Source organism: Dasypus novemcinctus, chromosome 21, assembly GCF_030445035.2.
Source record: "Dasypus novemcinctus isolate mDasNov1 chromosome 21, mDasNov1.1.hap2, whole genome shotgun sequence".
NCBI classification, from domain to species: Eukaryota; Metazoa; Chordata; class Mammalia; order Cingulata; family Dasypodidae; genus Dasypus; species Dasypus novemcinctus.
In genome coordinates, this window is record NC_080693.1 from 47,948,721 (window position 1) to 47,972,000 (window position 23,280).

A 23,280-nucleotide genomic window follows, 5' to 3' on the forward strand; every position below is an offset into this window, starting at 1 on the left:
GGCAAACCCCAGGCCCCTGGCCCCTGCGGTGTGGTGAGCTTGCCCCACACCCCAGGCGCTGCTTTCTGCTCCTGCCTGCACCCCAGGGGCGGGCACTTTGGAGCTGAACGTTTAGTCCTGGCACTAACCCCGGCTGGTGTGGGCAGGTGGTCTGGGGGACACTCCTGAAGACAGTTCACTAGCAGTGCGGCGATGAGCATGGCTGACCTAAGATGGCCTGTGGGAGACTTGGCTCCAGATGAAGATGGCTACAAAAAAAAACACCACTGATCCTGAAAAAAAAATGTTGGAGATGGGTCTGACCTCTGGCGGTTAGGAGTTACAGGGAATGGGAGGGACTCCCACCTGGCTCTGGGGCTCCCGGACAGGGTGGGAGGTGGGGGGTGGGAGGGGGCAGAGGCCGGGAGCTGGGGTGGGGGGAGACCACTCTCAGACTCGCAAAGAACCCCGTGCTGCCCTTTAAACTTGCCATGAAGTCGAGGAGAACCGGGGTGGGGAGAAAGGCAGGGTTAATTTCGGGTTAAAGTTTAGTTTCATAATCCAAGTTATAAAAGAAACTGGACGGAGAAAACAATGACCAACAACACTCAAAAATCTCAAGATTTTTCTTTTCATCTCCCCTCCCTCCCCCACCCCTCAGGCACAGATAGGACCAAGGGTCATTTATAATGACACCAAAACAACACTCAAGTTAAAAAAACAAAGGGAACAGGGCAACACGAGGCAGCTGTGCACCCCCACCCTCCCACCCCGGGCCTGAGGGGACCAAGGGGCACCAGTCAGGCAGGTGGGCCTGTGGAGACTGGCTGGGGCAGGTGGGAGCTGAGAAAGGGCACCCAGCTATCTGGACCTGCCTGCCAGTCTGCCTGCTCCCCAGCTCCCTGGCAAAGTGCCCCCCAAAACTCCCAGGCCCCCTGCAAACAAAACCCAAAGGATGATTCAGGGAAGTGGATCCTTTGTAGCTCCGAGGCAGTGCCAGTTTGCATGGAACGGATTTTTACTGATGCTTTCTAATGGGCTTCACTGTGCCAGCTTCTCATCACCGAGGGTTTGGGTTTTTGGCATTTGCCCCCTGGGCTTTTGAGGTCCCGTTTCCCAGTCCCTCACCAGCATCCCCATTCTTTCACTCCCCCGAGCCCTGTCCATGGGGTTTGGGGTGAGAGCTGCAAACCATTGCCAGGTGAGGGAGGGGGGCAGAAGGCAGCTAGCCCAGGAAGCCCTGCTAGCCCAGGAAGGCAGAGAGCATTTGGGGCAACAATGGCAGGGCTCCAAACCACCTACAAGGTTGGATTTGGAGAGGAAGGGCTGGGGCAACCACGTGGGAAAGAAAGCCCCAATTCCCTTGGCAGCTGGAGGCCAGGAGCCTTCTGGTCTCTGCGAAGAAAAGAGACGAGATTGCAAAGGGGCTTCAGGAAACAGCCGCTCCGTTCACGGAAGCAAAGGGCTGGTCCCACTTCTGGCCTTCAGGGGCCCTGCAGGTTTGGACGGATCGACACACCCACCTGCCAGGTGCAAGAGGAGTCCTGAGCTGGCTGCTCCAAGGCTTTGCGCTTCCCTCTCACAACCCAGAACCTCTCTGGCTCGGTCAGAGACCCAAGGGAGGGAACCTTGTGCGCCAGCAACAGCCAAGGGGAGAAAGGACCACGGGTGCCCTGGAGCCGGCTGTCAGGGGAAGGGGAGGTCCAAGTCTTTTTAAAATGAGAGGACAATCATTTCTTGGTTTGCAGTCCCTTGACTGACCCCACTAGGGCTGCCCCAGGTGACAGGGCCCGGGCCACGCCTCCCTGCCCCCAGGCCATGGTCAGAGTAGTGCTGGACAGATGCAGCCACACAGATCCGACAGGGCCTTTACCTTCCCCTGCACACTGGGGCATGCCTGGGAGCCGCCTGTCCCATACACCTTCCTACCTGATCCTCTCGCTGCTGCCACTGCTGCCGCTGCCACTGGTCCGTAAGCCGCTGCTGGGAAACCTGGCGGGGAGAGAGGAGCTGGAGTCAGGCGCCATCTTTTACAGGACCTGCGGAGACCGTCGGCCAGGCCACGCTCCCACTCTCCATACAAGACAGGAGGGGGATGGGAGTTCACAGTCACCTTTGAGGAGGACACAGAGCAGAGGCTCTCGGGCTTCTGGAAGGCACAGCGTCCTTAGGTGTGCTCGATTCTAGCACACTTGTTACCCCAGAAACATAGCTCAAGAGCATTACGAGGAACTTCCCCTTGAGGACTGGGTCCCTGCACTGACACATGAGGATTCCCTGGGGGTTGTCCACGAAGGGGCCAGTGTGGCTGGCCTGGCCAGTCATTCCGTGCAGGGCCCCCGGCTGAGCGGTCAGCTCGTAGCCCCTGGCAGGAGGTGCGCAAGATGGCTTCTTGACAAGAATGGGCACCTTGGCCGAGAGATGGAGGCATCCCAGCTAGTCCCCAAAGCGCTGGAGGTCTGCTCGGCCGTCTAACTCCAGGCTGGGTCAAAACCCCCTCAGCAGCATCCTAGCGCCATCGTTTCCACAGCTGCAGACCCAAGAGCAAAGCTTTCTGGGGGTCCCAGCTGAGCGTGCACACGTGAAGCCCCTGTGAGAGGGAGCGTGGGGTCGCAGGGGGAGCTATGGGGGGTGAGTCCTGTGACGTTCTCTCTCGTTTCAAACTCCTGCGTCACAGCGCTGGGGATTAATCTGGCGCCCTTGTCTGAGCCCCACAGCTAGGAGGCGGCCGGCACTGGAGGTCTCCTGGAGGCCTCTGCAGTCCTTCCTGATCACAGCCTGAGCTGCCTAAGACAGCACCTGGCAGCAAGGTTGTACTGGCCACAGGAATAAAAGTCAGGAGGACAAGGAGACCAAATGTGGCTGCGGGTCCCCTCCCCTGGGCTTCTCCCGGCCACCAGCACATGCACACACCGACACCCTCCCCACGCACACATACAACCTTTGTTGTCCAGGCAGACACAGGGGGGCCTGACCCTAAGACCTATTTTAAACCATGTGCCAGAAGCCAGCGCAAACTCGAACCCGTCCTCAGCAGAGCCGTCCAACTTCAGCCACGGAGCCTTTCAAATAAGGACTTTCTATAGGATGAGGGGGAAAGACATGCACCACGAGGAGCAGGGAGCAGAGGAAAAGAAAGGGGTGGGCAGAGAGGGAGAGACCCCAAACAGAGCCAACTAGAAGCCCACTAACTCTAAGACTATCTTTGTAGCTACATGGAACTACTGGGGGAAAGAAGTTCAAAAGGGAAGAAGCTACTCTAAAAAGGTCAGGCTAAGCTACTTAAAATGTCAATGAAAAGAGACATACTTGCATTTAAATATGGTAATAGGGCTGTAGAAGGGGAAAAAAAAAAAAGATCCAGGTGAAATAAAGGTGCAGGTTGTCCCTGGCGGCTGGAATTGCGCCCCAGCTCCCATGAAGAACACGTGCGCGGCGGCTGGAGGCCCCGCCCTGCCCCCAGAGGAGGCAGCAATCCCGAGGAGACCGAAGGGAGAAAACCCACCACCGCGGCCTCGCCCCGTTTCTTCCAGGCAGACTCTAGATGTCTGAAGACGTGTGTGCTGGTGGGAACTACTGATGGAGACAAGGAAGAAGTCAAGTTATTGCTCACTGTCCCGGCCCTGTCTACCTAGCCTGCCACCTCCAGGCACGAGGCCAGACTCAGGGGACGTCTGGAGGAGGAGGTAGGGGCGAGGGGGCGGCAAGGTGGAGTTGTTCTTTTGCACGCTCTTACCATGCACTTGAAACTGAAGGTTTCCTTGTCAGCGTGAAAGGTGGTGGTGGCGGCGGTGGTGTGGTAGGGAGGCAGAACTGGGTGAGGGGAATTTAGTCAATAAAAAGATGCGTTAACAAAAGGTCTATTTTGTGGAGTTGAGCACATTTGGGACAAAAAGTCAGTGAGAGAGGGGAAGAAAAAAAAATCTCATCCAAGAAAGGAAATCCATTATCCTTCATCTCAGATAAGGGCTCCTGCTGGAGACTGAGAGTCAGACGCTGCTGAGGGCTGGCATTTAATCTCAACCATCAGAACGGAGGGTAAGCAGGAGTGGCAGGTGTGAGGAGAGGGCCAGAGGACAGCCACCCAGTCTGGCCGTCACGAAGGGGATGGTCAACAGCCCAGGGTGGTCAGTTCCGTAAGGCATCCGCGCTGCTGCCTTCTGAGACACCAGGGCCGCTGGCCCCCGTGACCCTGCCCAGCCTCCTCTGCCTTTCTCGGAAGCACTGGGAAATCCGGGAGGGACACAGAGCTGCATCAGCACCCAGACCCCAACCGCAGAGTCCTGCTCCGTGGGCTGTACGCCTGGCCCCTCCTCCAGCTCTCCGCCTTTCTGTCCTGTTCAGCTGCCCAGCCTCACCAGCCACCCCAAATACATTCTCCAGGTGACCTGGCAGAGAGCCCCTGATGTTGAGTTGGAGATGGGCAAACACTCAGGAAAGGATGTGTGTTGGGGTGGGCTTCCTCAACCTGGGGCTGTCAGAAGCATGAGAAGAATCACAGCTCTGGCCTGAAGCTGTCCTGACAAGGGGAGCGGCCTGTTCCCAGGCCAGGCCCTTCACAGGATGGGGGCGGGGGTGGGGTGGGGGGGAGTGCGGGGAAGGGGCAGTTGAGGCTCAGGAGCCTGGAGCTCAGTGCTGGTGGAAAGAACCCCTTCCAGGGCTGGGAGTTCAGTGGGGAGAAGCAGATTCCCTCGGTGGTCCTGTTTTCAGCATTTCTCTTCTGGCCCAGAGAAGGCTGAGGTCACCTGTGGCAGCACCTGTTTACATCCTTGGGAAACCTCATTTATTCTGTTTTTGGAGGAAGAGGAGTCTGGGCTGCTAAGGAGAGAAGACAACTGCCCCAGCAGGAATATCAGGAAGGACTGCAGAGAATTAGACAGAAGAGGTGACAGGGCCAAAGATGGGGGGGGAGGGGCAGTGCTTCCTGTTGGGGCTGAGACCCAAGCAAAGCTGTGGTGGAGCTCCCTGGTCCACGAGTCCCCTGGGCTGCCCTAGCACCCCACTGCCCAGAGTGGGAGGTGACCTACTACCCTCTTCTGCTGGGAATAGAGGGAGTCCCTCCTAAATATAGCCCGCCTGGCCAATGCAAGGAGGAGGCAACCAGGTTTCTTCCTTGGGAGGCAGTTTAGCACAATAGCCACATGCACAGACTCTAGTGTCTGCTGGGTTCAAATCCTGGCTCAGCCACTTACTATCTGCGTGACATTGGACAAGATGCTTAACCTCCCTGGGCTTCAGTGTCCCTATGAGTAAAGGGGATGACTATATCAGGGCCTGGTAAATACATGCAAAGTGCTGATTTATTTGGTCTGGGGTGTAACCTGGGTGTCTGACATTTAAAGCACCCCAGGTGACCCCAAGGTGTTGGGAACCTAGGTTTAAAGGCATTTAAATTGAGGTGTTCACCTGCACAGTCATTCGTGGCACAGGTAGTAGTAACCCCACTACCTAGTGGGAGGAAAGGACCTCTTGGAAATGTTTATGAATTGAATTCTTGGGCTCAATCCCTTTTGAGACCCAATGAAGATGTTGCCGTTCAGAGCGCAGTTCTCAATCCTGCCTGGGGAAGCTTTCAGGATGCGGAGGATCTGGCCCCACCCCGACCAACAAAAGTGCCTTTTATGCCTCCCACAAAAAGTGGGCAGGAGAGATTCCAAGGCTCCTCATGGCTGTGATTTTGAGGGGACTCTTTATAAAAGCACTGCTCGTGGGCACTACCAGATCTACAAGGTCCATTAGGAAAGGCAGTTTTCCTGTATTGTGCCTCTTCACAGCACTCTCCATTCCCGTCCCCAGTATACCCCGCAGGCCCCCTCCCTACCCCCCATCAGCAATTTCTATAGATGGTTCAAACAGTCTTGGCTCAACCCAGTTTTGCTTTACTGAATCCAAACAGTAAAAAATAAGCAACCAAAAGAGGACACTGTCACCACAAATGTAGTAAACGCATCCTGAAAGAGTCTGGAAATGCTGCCATTGGCCCTTCTGGCTGGCCCACGACCCTGCCTCCAGGAAGGCCTGCCTAGGGCCATTCTCTTAAAGGAAGGAAATCTGTAGCTCTGACTTTTTGGAGTGGACGAACCCAGGGCTTCAAATCACAACAAGGAGGCCTAAAGAGGAGGAAAACTCCATAACCAGGCAGAGATATTCACATGACTAAACTATGAACTTCTGCCTTGAAGTAAGCTGCAGTACAACCATTTGAAAGAAACCATTGAGTTCCTGGCACTCAAAATAGGAATCTGATTTACATGCCCCTTTCTGGGAGCAAGGTTGACATTCCTCTCCCTTGGGGAACTCCTCAGCTAAGGACAGGGTTGGGGGCTTCTGTGGGGGGAGGATGTGGGAGAGGGAATGGAGCACTGGGGAAAGTGTGGGCAATGAGCGGGCTGGAAATGCTGGAAAATGATAGTCATTTGGAACGTGGCAAATGTCCTTCCTCCTTGCCCCCCCAGCCACACACACACACACACACAAGGGAAGGCAGAGGGGCCAAATGCTAAGGCCAGGCCCGCCAGGAGGGGGAAGGGGGTAGCACCTCTGCAGCCTGGTCTCTGGAGCCTCCTTGAGAGGCCGTGGGGCCAAGAGCCTCAAGGTGCTCTCACCTAAAGCAAAGGGATGCCACCAAAGTTCCCAAATAACAGCATTGGCCGTTTATCTTAATTTTTTTAAAAAGTATCTAACTCTTTCGATGTTTTGATGGGCGATAAAAGAAAGGTGTATTGCAACATAAAATCTTTGTGAAGATTTGTAAGTTTTGTTGTCAGAGAGCCTCTGGATAAATGGGTTTGTGGGGGCATAAAAATAGAAGCCAGAGAGCTGCCAAGCAAAGACCCAGGAGGCCAGGGCAGACCCAGGATGACAGGGCCAGGAGCGGGAGGTGTGCATTCTGCTGTGGATTCCTTCTGTCTCAGAGGTGCTCCAGGGCAAAGTGGAATGCTTGCTGCCAGGACCCTGAGCACCAGAGTTGGGCAAGGCCTGCTCCCCGCTGCCCTGCCATGTGGCACTTTGCAGCTCCTGATCTCCTTGGTGAATGATTCTCCAGCTCGAGAACAGGCCTTGGTCTGAACCTCATCCTGTCTCTGATAGGGGCGCTCAGGCCACCCACACGGTCCCTTGGAGAGTGGCTCCTTTCGTCCACCAGAACCTCGCCAGGCCCCCAGCCCACAAGCCACGGGAATTCCCCCTGCCTCCCCTTTTCTGATGGGCATCATTTTCAACGGCTGAGCACTGGAATACCCTGGGGAGTTGAAAATATGACACCTGGGCCCTATCTCCAGAGATTCTGCTATCCTCATTCTGGAGAACTTCAAAAACTCTCGGAAGATGCTATGTGCAACCAGGGTTGAGAACCCCGTAGTGGGCACTCTCCAGAGCAGGCAGCAAGCAGAAAGCTCTCTGGGGACTTTGGCCCAGCAGCTGTCTCTCCAGGCTGAATCATTCAGTCTCTCCCAATAAAAAGCCGGAGCCCAAGATTCAGGACCTCCACTCACCCAGAACCTCTGCAGTAAACCGCAGTACAGCTCCTGAGACCAGCACCCTCAAGAATTAACGAGCACCTATTACCTGCCAGGCACTGTGCTGAGCACTGCAATCATGGCCCTGAGCAAAACACATCTAGTCCCAGGCCTCATGGAGGTACAGTTGCTAGCCATGATTGAAGATACAAAGCTTCATCGTTGGACTGGGGTCCCAGGAGCCAGGCTGCACACAAACCGACTCACTGGGAAGCAGAGAAAACTGGCTAGAGAGAAGCTGGGTCACGGGCTAAAGGGGGCTGCAGCTCACTGTGCCAGGGAAAAAGGGCAGTGGATCTATGCCTCCAGCTCCTCTAGTTTATAGCCAGGTCCCTGCCTGTGGCCATTTTAGGGTCTTAGAATACTCAGAAGAATCTTGTACTTAAGGACAGAGTACAGGGGGCAGCTACTCAGATGAATTATTTTCTCCAAAATCAAGGAGGCAAGAGGAAAAGTAACAGAGGTATTTCCATGGCCATGATCTTGACCTAGGCTCCTAAAGGCCTCACCACTTGGCTTCAATTCAATTGCATTCAAATTGGGTAAAAAAAAAAAAAAAAAAAAAAAAAAAAAGGAATGAGTTTGGCTCATGACCAAGACACAGGTCCCTCCAAATCTCTTCAGACATTATCCACTGAGCTGGGGCTGGGGGTAGGGGGCAAATCCTTGCCTTCTGGAGCTCAAGAGAGCCCCAGGCCCCTTCATCCTTGGCCTTGTGGGTGAGGCAAGGCTCCTTTGAGGTGCTGGCCAGAGGGCCTGCACCAGGAATGAATGACACCATATGAAGGTCTGGCACTGCTTCTGAGTCTAGGAGGACACTGCTCAGCATCTCACTCGCTCTTACTCTCTCCCTCTCCAGTAAGACTCCAAGGGTGAGAACGGCCACCTGGAATCCCTTCTGAAGCCAGCCCTTGCTGCTGTGCCAGCACTTTGTGGGTCCTGGGTAGACCAGGGACACCCACTTGCACGCAAAACAAACATCTGCCTCTCTCTTGGAGACAAAGACCTTCAAAGAGAAGTAATAATGCATCAGCCGCACCCCCAATCCCCCAACTCCTTCAAATACGAATGAATGCAATTTCTGCTTTTGAGACACACTCCCACTTAGCGCAACTAGGCATTAGGACAAACCATTGGTCTGACCTTCTGGACCTTTTAGAGCTCACTGCTCAGATGACTTTTTACACTTCTCCCTGTTCCTATGACTGCAGGTGTCTGAATGCCAGTCAAAAGGTGGCCTCCTCACCACAGGGAGCCACTGCTTATCCAGTTAAGTCCTAAACTCTCTTTGGGTCCCCACACCATTCCTGCTCCCCTCCCCCACCCCCCATTTCATTCTAGATAAGCCTTTTTGATGGATCTACTGGCAGCACAGTTCCAAATAGCAGTTTGATGGTGCCCAGCTCTGCAGACCAGGGAAGGGAAAACTCAAGTCTTGAGTACTCCAAGACTTTTTGCAGAAAGACCCCAGGTTCCCACCTGGCCAGTGAGTAAACGAACTTGAGGGATCTCAAGTTCCCTTCCCTGCAAAAGGTGGAGATTCTGCCACTTTGGGTGTCTTGAGCTAGGGTGTTTCATACGTTAAATGACAGACCATTGCTGTTCTGGGCCCTGACCTTTTTCTTGGGGGAACATGAGGTGGTCAGGGAGGCTCAGAGAGGAGCCCAGAGTGCTGGGGAGGCATTGGGGGGCTCGGTGCAGCAGCTGTTTACCAACCAGTAAGGAAATATTAAATCATTTTTAACAGCCAATGGCTCACACCCTTGAGCCCCAATCAAAAAGATGAATGGTGAAGTCACCATTCCACCATGTCTCAGTTTCCTCACCTATAAAATAAAGTGCTCAGCCTCAATGATGAGAAAATAAATCGTTCCACTAATGATAGGAATAGCAGCTACCACTGGAGCACTTTCCATGGGCCAAAAGGCTTCCATGCATCATCTCTGAATCCTCACACCTGGGTAGACATTACTATCCCATTGAACAGATGAGGGACTCAAGGTCCAGAGAGGCTAAAGCAAACACAACATAATGGTGGTTAAAAGCATGAACTCTGAAATCTAACAAACCCAGATTCGAGTCCCACCCCCAGTGCTTCGTAGTGTGACCCAAGACAAGTTACTTAACTTCACTCTCAGCCTCATTCTTCTTCCTTGTAAAATACAGTTAATGTGTCACCTCCTCCTAGGCCTGCTGTGATGATTCAATGAGACGACGGTGTTAGGTGCTCACATAGTTATTTGGAACCCCACAAGTGCTGAGTAAATGGAATAATGGCTTTCACTTCTATTTATTATTATTGCCCAAGGGAATAACAGTAGCAGAGCTGAGAAATTCCTTTGGTGCCTCCCTAGTCTAAAATCCTATTAATTTACACGACGTTTCACATACAAAGGGTTTTCATAGATAACATTTATAATTTGCTTGTGAGTGATAAAGGTAAATTTTATACAAAGTACAAGTTCTAACTTTGGAGGAGCAGTGTGACTGCTGGAAGCAAAGGGCTTGCAGGGGCTCAGGGAAGGCATGTCTGGGGTGGCCGGGGCCCTGGAAAGTGGTGACCACAGTGCGGAGGCAGGGCCTGGAGCCCTGCTACTTATGGCTGTTTAGCTGGACTGACAATCTCCACTGCCCCCTTGCCCTGGCATGCTGCTCTGGAGCTCATCCAGTTCTTCCCAGCCTCTCTGAGTCCTTCCATCCCAGTGGAATCCTGCCAGCTCCTCTGGTCCCTACAAGGTCATATAAAGGCAGTGGTCCATTTCTTTTTTCACCATGGTGTCCCCGACACCTAAGGCCAGGCCTGTGGCCTGGGAGGTATTTAATAACCACTCACTGAAGGCATAAGGATGGACAGACAGAAGGATGGGTGGCAGAGGGATGGACAGGTACAAGGGCAGTAGGGATTGAAGGTGCTTCTTCCTGCTTCTAGCCTTACCTGAATCCCAGCATGTTCAAGGTCGGTACTGGAGGTGAACTGAAGAAAGGCTGGAGGGGCCTTCAGCAGGCACCACTAAAAGAGCTGCAGGGCTGGCCACGGACCCTCCTGTGCAAAATCAGGAGTGCCGTGGGACCAGCCAAACACCTGCTCGGCCTGGAGCAGCACCTCCACGGGGAAGAGCAGGCTGTGCTCACCTCACTCAGAGTGGCTGCACCTGGGCAAGGCTTCCCACCTCAAAGGAAGCCAGCCCTGGCCAGCAGCCTCCAGAGCCCACTGGGCCAGCTCAGAGGTATCCACAAGGGCCCGCATCAGGGAGCGGCTCCTATGGCAAGGGTCGGTCAGCATGCCTGGTTCATAAAGTGTCTGCAGTGATTCCTTGGGTCTGGAAAAAAGTGTCCCAGGCTTCCCAATGCCAAAGTCTGTTGTCCAGCTGTCCTGACCCAGGTAATAGGACATTAGAATCGCGGGAGGCAGGAATGCTAGGGATGGAAGACATGCGATGCTTTTGTGCCTGCCTTTCTGCCTGCTATTCCCTCGATATAGAATAATGCTTTCCTCCTTTCTGCCTGGTGAATGGCTATTTGTGCTTCAAAACCCAGCTCAGGTGTCACCATTTCCTGAAAGTGTCCCTGGAAGTCCACAACTCCCCCCTCTTCACTGACTGCATCCTGGGCATTTAGGAAGGCACAGTCAGATCACCCAGGAACAAAGCTGGCCGCAGGCGCGCTGAACCCCTTGCTGGCTTGCTCAGGTCCTGATGGCTCTCTCCAGGACACTGCCGAGAGCGTGTCCCCTCATCCCCCTGGGCGAGTGACTTGGATTCAGTGAAGACGTCCCCAGGCAGGACCCTGCTCCACCTTTTCAGCCTGCGGAGGAGGGGGTGTGGAAGGCCACACCCTGGCCTCTGGTTTGTCCTTGGCTGTCCTGGAGGGCATGAGCTGCCCAGCCCTTAGGCCTGGCACTGCCTACAATTTCACACTCTGTAATTTATGTGTTTTTTTCCAAGCTCCAGCCTCTGTCACTTGCTTTAACTGATGGAAATTAAAACTGAAAGGCTTGAAGAAGGGTGATTAAGTTCCTGCTGGCAGACTTAATGGGAACTCTGTGAGCCTGGTGGCACCAGGTACCCCAGAAAGTGAGAGAGGCAGCTGAGGCCAGCAGTGCTTGGGGAGAAGGGATTGGCCCATCGAGAACGAGGGGCAGAGGCTCTGCACAGCTGTCCTCAGGCCACCCTCCCCGCCCCGCCCCAGCGGGCGAGGCCCCCTGCTAGCTGTAGGGGTCTCCTGCCTTGGACACAGCATCATCCTCCCAAGCACTAGAGCAGGCCTGTCCCATGTGACCTCTCCACAACCTGTGAAGAACGAGGACCAATAGCCCAATGGGGCAGATGGGGACACTGAGGCCCAGAGACAGCCGCACTGTCCTTCAAGGGAGGGGCAAGAACTCAGTCTCCTGACTTCCGGCCTGAGAACACAGTGCTCCGCGCTTTGCCACGGGGAGCTGGGCACTCATTTAGTCATATTTCCTTTTATTTATGCAGAGAAGCTTCAAGAGGCCCAGAAAGCTGATCGAAAGTGAAACCCGCAATTCCCGTCAATTCAGATCGTTCCAATTCATTTCCACAAACATTTATTAAGTGCCTATTAGGCAGTGCACTCTGCTTTCATCTGGGAATACAGTCGACTCCCGATTTTTCACGCCGAGGGAGGGACGCGAGGCAGGGCCCAGGCCCAGCCCCAGCCCCTACAGCCTGAGCTCAGCCAGGCCCATCTGGGCTGGGAAATGCTGCTGAGGTGTACTCCACCTTTTCTCAAAACAACTATGTGTTTTCCTGGCTAAGCCTGCCTTTAATATTCAAACGAGAGTACGAGCCCCCCATCCACCCACGGCCAGGTGGTGCGGGAGTGGCTTGGCCACCGTGGGGCCAGCTAGTGATTTAAAATAGAATCTGAGAAGGGGGTAATCCCCAGAGATGAGGCTCGAGGGCTGGAAGGATGTGCAGATTAGAAGGCAGGCGATGAGCCCACGTGTGGGGGCTCCTGGGTGGCCAGTGCACGCCTTTACCTCGAGCCGGGGGCGCCCGTGTGCATGGGTCTGAGTTTACATCAATGTTCCTGGGAAGCTGAGTGGGGAAGAAGCCATCACGCACTGCCCGGGCCCCGTGCTTGACCCCAAATGGAAGCAACGAGCCAGGCAGTGCCGCAGAGCCCGAGGGTCCACCGCCTCGGGAGTCTGCCAGGTTTCCCAGTGGGGTGTTGTGGAGAGCCCCTTCTACTCTTAAGCAGGAGGAAGAGAATTTTGGAATTTAAATTTCTACCCAAAGGAAGGGCCACCCCAAGCACTGGTTCTGTAATTCCGTCGCTGGTGGCCCTGGAATCACCTCCTCTGACGAGGCTGCAGAGGCTGGGGTGAGAGGTTCCTTTCCCTCCCAGAGCTAGGCCAGAAAACACAGAATGCAGGAGAAACCGAGGCAGGATGGCTCCCTGCATGGCAGGCCTGGGCCTTGGCTGACCACGGGGTACGCTGCCCCTGGCTGTTCTCTGGAGGAGGGGTGGGCAGAAGGGCCCAGGGCACCCTCAGGGGCCCAGTCACCACTCCGGGCAGCACATGGGGCCCCTGCTGCGGTGGCCGTTCAGCCTGTCTGAGCACTGGGTGAAATGTCGTCACCTGGACAGAACTGACCGGTTGGGACCGCGCTGGGTTGCCATCTCCGGGGCTGCCTTCCTTAGTTGCCCGGTTTAGGGCAAACCCCTTCACCTTCGAAGACACCTGGACTTCTTTTTTTTTAAGAAGGTATCAAGGATTGAACCCAGGACCTTGTATACAGGAAGCAGCGCTCAACCACTGAGCTACACCTGCACCCTTCTTGGGCTTTCTTTACTCTGTTCCACATTCAACCCACACGTCTGATAAGACAATCCTGAGACTTTGTCTTTGTGCTCAAAAAAGACAAATTCACTAAAGCTTACCTTGCAGCATCCCCTAAGGACGATGGCTGCAGAGGTTTCTCCTCCAAAGAGGATGGACCCCTGGCCGTGCCACCTCTCCTGGACCACTCCCTCCCCTCTCCCCCATGTGAAACTCCGCACAGTGGTCCTTTAGAGTGACCAAAAGTCAACTGGCACCAAAGAACCATCATTAGACTCGAGGCAAAATAGGTGGCAAGTGGCCGTGAGTCCCTGACCCAGCAACCAGAGTGGGCATCTCATATCAACCATAGTGCTCCTTCTGCTGTGCCATGACTTGGCCTCAAAATCCTTAGGCCAGTGCTCCAGGAAGCTGGCACCCATCATTCAACATTGGCACCCGGGAGGAAACCTGTCTTTTCAGCACTGCAGAAGTGGGAGCACACACTGCCACTTCCAGAACTAGATCCAGGCCGAGCCAGCCGGGGAAGGGCCCCCACCTTGGGATCTGCACTGCCCTGTGGTGCGCGCGCACACACACACACACACATTCCCTGGAGGGAGGTGTGCGCACTGAGCCGTAAGCCTGGCTCTCCTGGCTGCCCCGAGAGCCCCAAGCTCTGAGGCCTCTGTTGGTAGGCAAGACTTTGATCCAGGTTGCAAGATGGGCGGGGGGAGGGCCCACAGGATACTAGCCCTGCTGTGCCCATGTAGAGAGGAAAGGCCCCGAAGAGCCGCCAGCCCACCCGAGGTGGGGGGAGAGGAATGGAGCCGAGAGAGTGAGGCAGAAAGGAGAGGAGGGGGGAGTGGAGAAAGAAGGGGACATTCTCCCAGGCTCCCCTTGTGACTTTTTAGCTGCTGACCCCCTAACCTCTCCAACCCCTGCGCACTGCCCTTGGAAGTCTGACCACAGCACTCCTCTACTAAAATCCTCTAAGGGCTTTGCACATGCAAAAGTCACCAAATGGGACTCCCCCGCCTGACTCACGAGGCCCGCCAGGACTCAGTCCTTCCTGCCCCTCCAGACTTGCCTCTCATCCCCACCCCACCCCAAGACGCTCCTGCGAGCTCCCCATACTCTGAACTACTCCTAATTCCTGGGAACTTCAGTGCTTCCTTTCTCAGGTTTGTGGCAGAGAACTTGCTAACAGTCCCCTAATACCTGTTCTACTTTTCTTTCTTAGCTCCAGAGCCCTGTTTTGAGCTGGGCACAAGGTTACCTGGAATAAAAATATTTCTGAGGCTTCCCTGCCTGCAGCTGAAACTGGTCATGTGACCAAGTTCTGACCAACGGGATCTATGCCGAGTGCCATGCTATGACTTCTGAGAAGTTCTATTAAAGGGGAGAGGTGTGTTCTTTATTATCCTTTCCACTTTCCTGATAGCTAGGATGGGTATGGGATGGCTGGAGCTTGAGCAGCCTTATTAAGCCATGAAGTGGAGGTCTTATGCTGAAGAGGGTAGAACAAAAAGATAGGAGATATTGTGGGGCCACATTCAGACTTCTTTTACGTGGGAGAGGAAAACATACTCTAATTTTCATTAGGCTATTATTGTTGTGTGTTTCCTTACAGCGAAACTTAAAATTACCTGACTCAGTGTCTACACATGTTATTCTTCTGCCTGGGATACACTTTCTTCCCTTTTTCACTTTCCTAATTCAATTTGATCCTTTGAGACCCAGTTCTGGCATCTCCTCCTCCAGGAAGCCATCCCTGGCTACCCCGTATATGGGACAAGCAGCCCACTTTTGTCCCCACACTGCATAGAGAATTCTCCTTCTCCAGCTGAGCACCTGTCCCCTGATTCTCAGGGGTCTGGCCATTTGTTCTCTCTCCCTCGGCTGGACTATCAGCATCTTGAAGGAGTGAGACTTACTCATGTTCAGATACCTGGTACCTAACCCAGTGACTGAGGATCAGCAAACGGAGAGGGAGGGAAGGAGGGACACGAGGGCGGGAGGAAGTCCTAGCAACGCTCTGGCTGCACCTGTGGCTCCTACAGAATTCCTTCCTCCCATCACAGACCTACGAGCTCCATCCGGGACGAGGAGGAGGGGAAACCCACTCGGGAGAGCTGGCCTAATAAGATCCTCAATGCCACTACTTCTGTAACTTCCAATTTTATAGCATTTACAAGGCACTTCCACAGACACTTATCATCCCACTTCACTCTCCTTACAGCCTGACTGGCCAGGCATTATTATTATCCCTAGGTCATAGAGGGCAAACCTGCCCAAGGTCACAGCTACTAAGTGGCTGGGAATGAGGCCCAGCCACACTACCGTGGTACCGCAGGTGCCTCATCTGACCAGCACTACTCCAGGGCTCTGGAAAACCAGCCACGTGCACAAACACGTGGAGGCCTGTGTGCACACGCACGTGCATGAGCCGCACACACATGCCCAGGGCACAGATGTGGGGGTTCCAGATGTCCCGGTGGCGTATTTGCTTGAGGGTGGGAGTGATGACAAAGGGGCATTGGGCGATCCCGTGCAGCTGCCGCGTACAGATGCTCAGCCACACTGCTCAGGACGAGCACCTCGAGCAAGCGCAGGGCAGGCGAGGAGGCGGGGGCGCGCATGCTTTTAGAAACTGCATTAGGCTGTCACCGGGACTGGCTATTTAGTGCATTCACCTCCCCCGGAGCGAGAACAGGACGCTGTAAGGCTAAGAGACGGCAGCACACAGCATGTCCGTGGTAAACAATTTATTTTTCTACCTCAGTTGCTTACAGGGGAAAATAAAATAAAATGTCATTAGGGAGAAGCACAGATGAACTATTTACAGAGATGAAGAAAATTCACAATGGCTAAAACGTTTGTGAGTGAAGCATACTAGGACAAGTTCACCAAAGCAAAGCAATTCATAGCAAAACAAAATATGGGGGGGGGGGAGGATGGAAGTCATACAGATTGTTTGGGGAAAAAAAATCATGAAAAAGCCTACAGAAAATAAAAGGAAACTAACCAATTATTAATTACATCAAGCATCTTTAATGAGATGAGCAAAACTGCATATGCTGAGTCTCAAGGACACTGACATTCAAACGGTAAGGATCAGCTCACATCAAATGCACTGAAGGGAGGCACACGGGTCACTTCTCACAAACTATGAGCACTGACCAAGGGGTGACTCGAGAGGTCCGACTGATGTGTCCCACGTCAATCAGAGAGCCAGGGGTATTCGCACAGGGAAGCGGAAGCGCAGAGAAAACCCTCCTGGGGGTGACTGTCGGGGTGCCAGCCCTGGAGCAGGGCCTGAGCCAGGACGGGCCCTCTGTGCTCCGTCCCTATCCCCCTGGCAGCCAGGAGGCCAAGAGGCCAGGCCGGCCCTGGCAGGAGGCGAGGCTGGGGATGAAGGCGTTCAGCCTGAGCTGAGGCCCACCGAGCCGGAGACGTGGCAGCGCCCGGGAGGCTTTCTCTTTTGAAGACAGACGTGCTTATTATGGCAACAACCTCGGAGAGACTGGCCCCAAGAGACGGACGGTCTGATCAGTTTTAGAGAGTACTCTTCCAGATTAATTTCTTCAGATTGGTATTTATAGAGCAGCCTGTGTGTGCCGCACGCACATGTTCATTTTTGGTATTGTCCGTCCCAAGACGCAGGGCCCTGAGTCACGTAACGACGGCCCCTCCGGACCACTGGCACTTAAAAGCACACCCCACAAAAAGCCCCAAGAAGCCTGTTTGGTCATTATTTAAAATAAGTTGATACCTTCTTCCTGGGTTGCCCTGAGGAGGCTCTACACAGTTTGTGAGAAGTTTCCCTCTGGCCCTGTTACATTCTGGGGAGGCAGGGGTTGTTCACAATACAAGAAGCAAAATGGGTGAGGGCTGGAGAACAAAATTTATTAAAAAAAAATTTTTTTTTGTAGGGTGAAGCAATGAGGATGTGAAGTCTTTTCCAAGAATTAAAAATGAGAAAAAGAGCATTCATTCAAACCGGCAGCTAGGACAGAGTTTCAGTGGACACTGTCGGCAGCTGGGCTGACCCAGGCCGGGACTGTTCTCTAGCAATGGTAGCAAACCCCAAATTTTTATGCCTCTCTTAAGAGCTAGTTGATAAAAATTATGTCTTGTGAAATCGGCAAATAGTCTGCAAAGTGAAATAAGAACAGAAATTAACAGATTAAACTGAAATGACAAGTCCAGAGGGGGAGAAAGAGAGGAAGGAGACCCTTGGCCACGCTCATCGTAATTCAAGGCCATATACTAACCTGCAGGAGCGGGGCCGGGGCGGCACGCCGTGGACGCCCAGGCCCGGGAAGAAGGAACCATGTTGAACGGCTAGTCACCACCCGGCCTTTCTAGAAAAGGACCCCCCCCCAACTCTAAAATAATTATCCAAAGATGCTAGACATCGCTAGCATCGCCCTCGAGGTAGATCTCGTTATTCTTACAGCGTCCTGAAGGTGGACCGAGGCCCTGCCCAGCACCAACTCTGCGGCCCAGACAGGTCTGCAACCCGTCCTGCAGCTAAAACGGTGCCTTGCTGACTGCTCCCTGCACCCCTGACCTGAGGAGACGGGCATCCAGAGGAGAGGTGAATCCAGCCACCGAGGAGGCCCTTTGAAAGGGATTAGACTGCATCCTCCTAAAAAGTGGACCCCGAACTCACATGGTTTGGGAGTGGAAACAGCACAAAGGGCCTTAGGGGCAGCCTAGGAGCCTCGGTGTCTCTTAACTAGCGTTGCCCTGCCAGGATGATTCGGAAAGGGTCAGGGAGGGTGCAGATCCCACGTATCCTAAGAGGGGCTAGAGGTGGGGAGCGGGAGGAGTGGGCACAGACCGATGACATCAAAGAGAGACCCGGAGAAAGAAACACCAGGGCCGCTTGGTGGTGACAACGTGCCCGTGTCATGACCTTGCAGGGCATGGGGGGATGAGGCAGGAGGAGGGGTCAACAGAATCTACCCGACGGAGGTGATGAAGGGGCGGAGGTCCCCTCAGCTGATCTCACCAGACACGGCCTTCACTGACACGGGACGAGTAACGGATGTCAGCACATTCCAAGGCTTCCCTGACACGCAGTCCCACCCCGGAGGCCAAGGCTCCAGTTTGGTTCTAGAGGGAGCGCCCACATCACGAGCTCCTGACTAGAGCTGCAGGGGCCCAGGCTTTGCGGTCTAGAACCCCAGGCTGCTTGGGGAAGGCACCTACAACAGTCCGGAAGCAGGAGACTAAGCCAGCACTCAACAAGAGACAGGTGCTTTGGGGAGTGGTTGGTGAGCAGGTAGAACCCTGAAACCACCCCCGCTCCTCATTAAGAGGGGTGGGCAGCCAGGTCCAGCCAGCGGGCCATCCCGACCTGGCCCAGGGCACGCCACGCCCCGACTCCTAACGAGAGCGAGGTGTCTCGCTCTTGTGGCCTCTGCTAATTCCTTTCTTGCCATCAGTGGGGACGGAGAGGCTTCCGGGGTGTGAAGAAAAGGGAAGCTTGATGGCTAAGGAAGCCCCCGTCTGTCCATTTCTGATTTGTCCCATTCAAACCCAGGTGACAGTGATAAACAGAGGGGCACCGGGCACAGCCACGTGGCCTGCCCTCCCTCCCCGCCTCCCAGCTCCTGGGGCTTTGGCGGCGGCGGCGGAGAGCTGGGCACCTGGGGGCCCTGTCCCGTTCTGCCTGGCCTCACAGTGGTCCCCCTGGTATCAGTGACTGGTGCTGACGGGGAGGTGCAGGTCGGAGACAGAGGAGGCCTTAGCAGGGGGCCCACTTTGCTACCCTGAAAATGACTCCACGCAAGACCCCCAGCTCTATCCTCTGGGACTAGCGCCCCACTGAGGGGGCAGCGGCAACCTGCCCGTGAAGAGAGGTGGCTGCGCCAAGCGCGAAGATCGGCACGGCGCTCGGGAGCCTGGTGGGGGAAGAGGGGCTTCCCCTGAACCTGCCACTAGAACAGGGAGGTGACCCAGCCCGGCTGTGGGGAGGACGTGCACGCACGCACGTGGGGAGGGGAGCAGCCGCCACTGCGACAGCTGCCTCCTCTGGACTCCAGAGCAGAGCTGTCCAACAGAACTCCATGCGGGCAGGAACGCCCTCTACTCTGCACCATTCCAAACCGCAGCCACTAGCCACACACGGCCACGGAACTGAAATGCGCCAGTGTGACTGAGGAGCCGGGTTTTCTCAGTTTAATTATAACGAATTTAAATTTTAAGTAGCCACACGTGGCCAGTGTTCTGGTGATGGGCAGTTCACGTCAGAGAGAGGGTAGAGTGTGGAGGGTAGGAAACAGACGTGGCCCTCCCCTGGCTGGCCGTGATGGGGGGGGGCAGTTTCTCTGCCTCTAAGCTCCAGGTGGCCGCCTGTAAGTGGGAGTGGTCTGCAGAGACCTCCCAGGCAGGCTTCTACTCTGGGGCTTGCCACTGTCACGCTCCTTTGTTTCCTTGGCTGGAGGAGCCTGAGGGCTCCCTGCTGAGGACCCCGCCCAGACAGCACCTGCCCCCGGGAACACACTCCTGCCCCAGTCCCCAGGCCCGCACTCCTCCACCTGGAATTTCGCTGCTTATCTGCTTTCCTCTTCACCCTCTCCCTCACAGACCAGCCCACCCAATCCCCTGCTTTACAGAACAGAGACCTGCGGTCACGGTCACTCAGCCAGCGGGTGCAGGAGCCAGGACCAGCGCAGGGCTTTGCCGCTGCGGGGAGCTGGGAGCCTGGCTCCAGGCTCCCCCAGTGCCTCCTCACTGCTCCCCACCTTCCCCCGCCCCAAAGCCAGAGCGAGGCAAATGCCAGCCCGAAGCTGCACGTTCCCTTTTACCTGCCTCCTGCCCTCCAGCTTCACAGCCACCCCTGTCCGGTCATCTCTTTGCTCCCGCTGCTCCCAGGTTCTCTCAGTCCCTGATGCTCCCAGGCCTCCCAAGACCCTCGGGGAGAGAAACCCGGCCATGCCCAGCTCCCCCAGGGCCTCCTCCGCTCCCAGCACCCTCTCTAGGGACCTCAGCTGTCCTCTCCACAAGCACTCCGAGCACCCCAACGTATTCTTATCCACCCTCCATGTCCAGGAAAGGCAGGCTGGCCCCAGGGGAACAGCAACCTGCGCGAAGCAGCGCCCCTTTCCGCACAGCCCCCCCCCCCCCCGCCCCGTCCGCCAAGGCCACGTCTACCCCGGCTGCCCCTCTGGGGTGGGGGTCCCACTGACCCCCAACAACACACCAGCACACAGCCAGAGGGCACTGAAGTGAGAGCCGGCAGGAGCGAGCTGGATGGGGCAGGCAAGACGTCAGACATCGGTTCGGAAGGCGAGGAGGGGCAAGCAGCGGGGGCAGGGAGGGAGGAGGGCCTGTGTCTAGGGTTCCGTCCCTGTGAGAAGACCCTGTGTGACAGGCTGCCGAAGGACCGGGGTCCCAGAGGGGGGCCGGCCCGCCTGATTCTGCCCTTTCGCTCTCTGCTTTAAACGCTGCCGCTCTCAAATACCCAGCCACCAACGCAGTTAGGCAGAAACCCTGAGCTGCCTCCGGACCCTGGAGTTCAGCGAATCTGAAGTTTGGCACATGAAGGTTTTCCTTGAATGTGAGTAGGAGCTGCCTTCCACTTGGGGGCCCTCCCGCCGCCCCTCACGCGCAGCCCACCTCCCGAGTTTCCAAAGCCCTGAGAGACAAAGACACTCACCTGGGAACTGATAGCCATAGCTAGGAGCAAATCCGGGGTAGCCGCGGCCATAGGTCGCCACGAAATTGGGGTAGCCTTGAACAGAGAGAGAGAGAGAAAGAGCAGGGTCCCGTCAGTCCAGCTGCCTCGGGTCGGGGTAGAATCCCAGGGGACGTGGAGTGAGTCCCAGCCTGAGCTCATCTCCTTCTCCCGTGGGGGCCTCTACTCAGGGCCTGCGTCACCTTGTTCCCGTGGCTGGGGCCGCCGCTCTCAGCTTGCCAGTAATTAGCCCTTATTTGGGCACCAGACCCCCGAAAAGCCCACGCACCTTTCTGAACTCGCAGAGTAAATGCCACAGGCTAGCACCAAACGCAGGGCCCGCGCCCAGCCCTGACATTTGGAGAGCTTACCCTGAATGTACTTTACCTTACGGCTATTGACAGTACAAGATTAAAGTCCTTGTAATGCCTCCTCCCAAGGTAGGGGACAGCGGCGCCCGCGCCAGACAGAGCAACCGGCACTCAGGAGTCGCAGCTCAGGGGTAAAGAAAGCTTGGGGCTGACCCTGTGCCTCTGGAAGGCACCTGGCGGCCTAGTGAGCCCTGGCCCGGAGGAGGTGGGGTCCCAGGAGCCCACGTCCACAGCATGGACACTCCCCGGGGCGGCCAGTCCTTCACAAGGCCCTCCAGGAATGGTGAGGGGCTGGCGATGTCGAAACATGTAGGACGAAGCGTGTCCCCAACCCAGAAGCCCCGCGCCGCCCTGTGCCTTTCACAAGGGGGGTTTTTATTGTTTTTTCTTTTTTAACCCGGGCACCTGTCTCTGCAGCCCTTACACTAGAGGTTATCAGTTAACTGCAGGGTTCCTATGGAGACTACTGCTGGGCTAGGCATGGGGTGTAAGGAACTCTGCAGGCACGTCTTGACGCTGCCGTGGCCTTCCACTCCTGTCACTTAAGTGGTGTCCTCTCTCATGTCTCTGGGGTTCTAGACAGCCCCCCTTAAAACACATTCCTAAACACAACCACTTGGCATCCCATCATCCACTTACTCAGTGGAGTCACACATTACCAAGCATTTTCTGATCCTCCAAGTAAAGCCGAAAGGAACAGAATCATTTACTAAATTCCACCTTGTCTGTACTCTGGCACTGTGAGTCAGCGTCTGTTGTTTCCTGTTTTCCCACTGCCTGATCAGAGCGCTCATGCCCCAGGTCCAGAGCAGGAGGCCTTTCCCTCCTGTGGCCACTGGTGTCGTAGCTCCTGCCCATGAGCAGTGACCTGCCATCAGACCCAGGCAGGCACTTGCTGGCCTTGGCCCAGGAGACCCGGCTTCCAGCCCCTCTGGTCCAGCACCACACTGTCGGGGCCTTCTCTTCTCTGAGCTTGAGTCTCACCACCTGTAGAAAGTCTTGGTGTGTGTGTTTGTGGGGTGAGACTGATGTGCCCAGATTCTCAACTGAGCCCAGCTGTGTGGCTCCTGTCCCTCCCTTCAGCTAGACTCCAGCTAGAGCCTTCCCAAATTTGCACCTGCAACTCACTGGCCAACTGAACTTCTACCTTGCAGGAGTCTTGGCACCTGCTCCTTCCCTGGGTGTTTATTTCCCATCCAGCACCATGGTGCTGTGTCATCGGCAGAAGGCTGCCCATGAGAGCTCTGCACTAGCTACTGACTGAGGAGCAGGACCCAAGGGAGATGCCGTGCCTTGGAACCTGACGGGGCGAGAGAGGAGGAGGGGCAGGGACCAGGGCTTGGGTGCCTGAGGTGGACACACACTCTGGCTCCTTTCTTGGTATCTATTTCATGGCTAGGCAGTTCAATTCCCCTCCAGATTAATCATTTGTTATCAAATCAGATCTTTCACCACTAGATTTTCTTACCATTATTTCAACCATATTGATAAACAGATTATATACAAACAACCAAATCACTACTGCCTACGGGGCTTTCCTGATGAAAAATGACTCACTGGCTTTTAACTTCAGCTCTGGGGGTGTTAAATATTTTAGTGTTAATCTGACAGCAAAAGCATAAGCCAATGTGTCACCTTCCAGAGTCCCCTGGGGATGGGTGGGGGTGGGATGTCAAGGCCCTCCCTGCACGATGCAGTTACATCTGCTTCCCTCTTGGCAAACTGGCAAGTCTCCAGTTGGAAGGAAGGAAAGTGTGGTTTAGTTCACCCCAACTTAGGGCCTCACCCCAGTCTTCCTGGGCCTTTCCATATGACCTCTTCAATAGCAAAGATGAGAATCTGGCATTTGCCAGCATGGGGGCTCTTATTTCCAGCCCTATCGCCGAACATCCTCTAGGCTGGGCAGATGAAATCATAAATTTATAATACAACATTACT

General features: G+C 55.1%; 1 protein-coding gene across 11 annotated transcripts in view; it reads right to left on the reverse strand.

The window, feature by feature from the left end:
* MSI2 (musashi RNA binding protein 2) overlaps nucleotides 1-23,280 on the reverse strand; it is a 398,131-nt gene that overhangs the window by 27,605 nt on the left and 347,246 nt on the right. For 7 of the 11 annotated variants that reach the window (XM_058283920.2, XM_058283918.2, XM_058283917.2 and 4 more), the window contains 2 exons: nucleotides 20,954-21,028; nucleotides 1,909-1,971 (listed from right to left, as the gene is read on the reverse strand). In XM_058283920.2, coding sequence (XP_058139903.1) covers nucleotides 1,909-1,971; nucleotides 20,954-21,028 — 138 coding nt within the window. Of the gene's footprint in view, nucleotides 1-1,908; nucleotides 1,972-16,034; nucleotides 17,438-20,953; nucleotides 21,029-23,280 lie in introns of those variants that run through there. The other 4 variants (XM_071210547.1, XM_071210549.1, XM_058283921.2 and 1 more) reach the window with 2 other exon arrangements.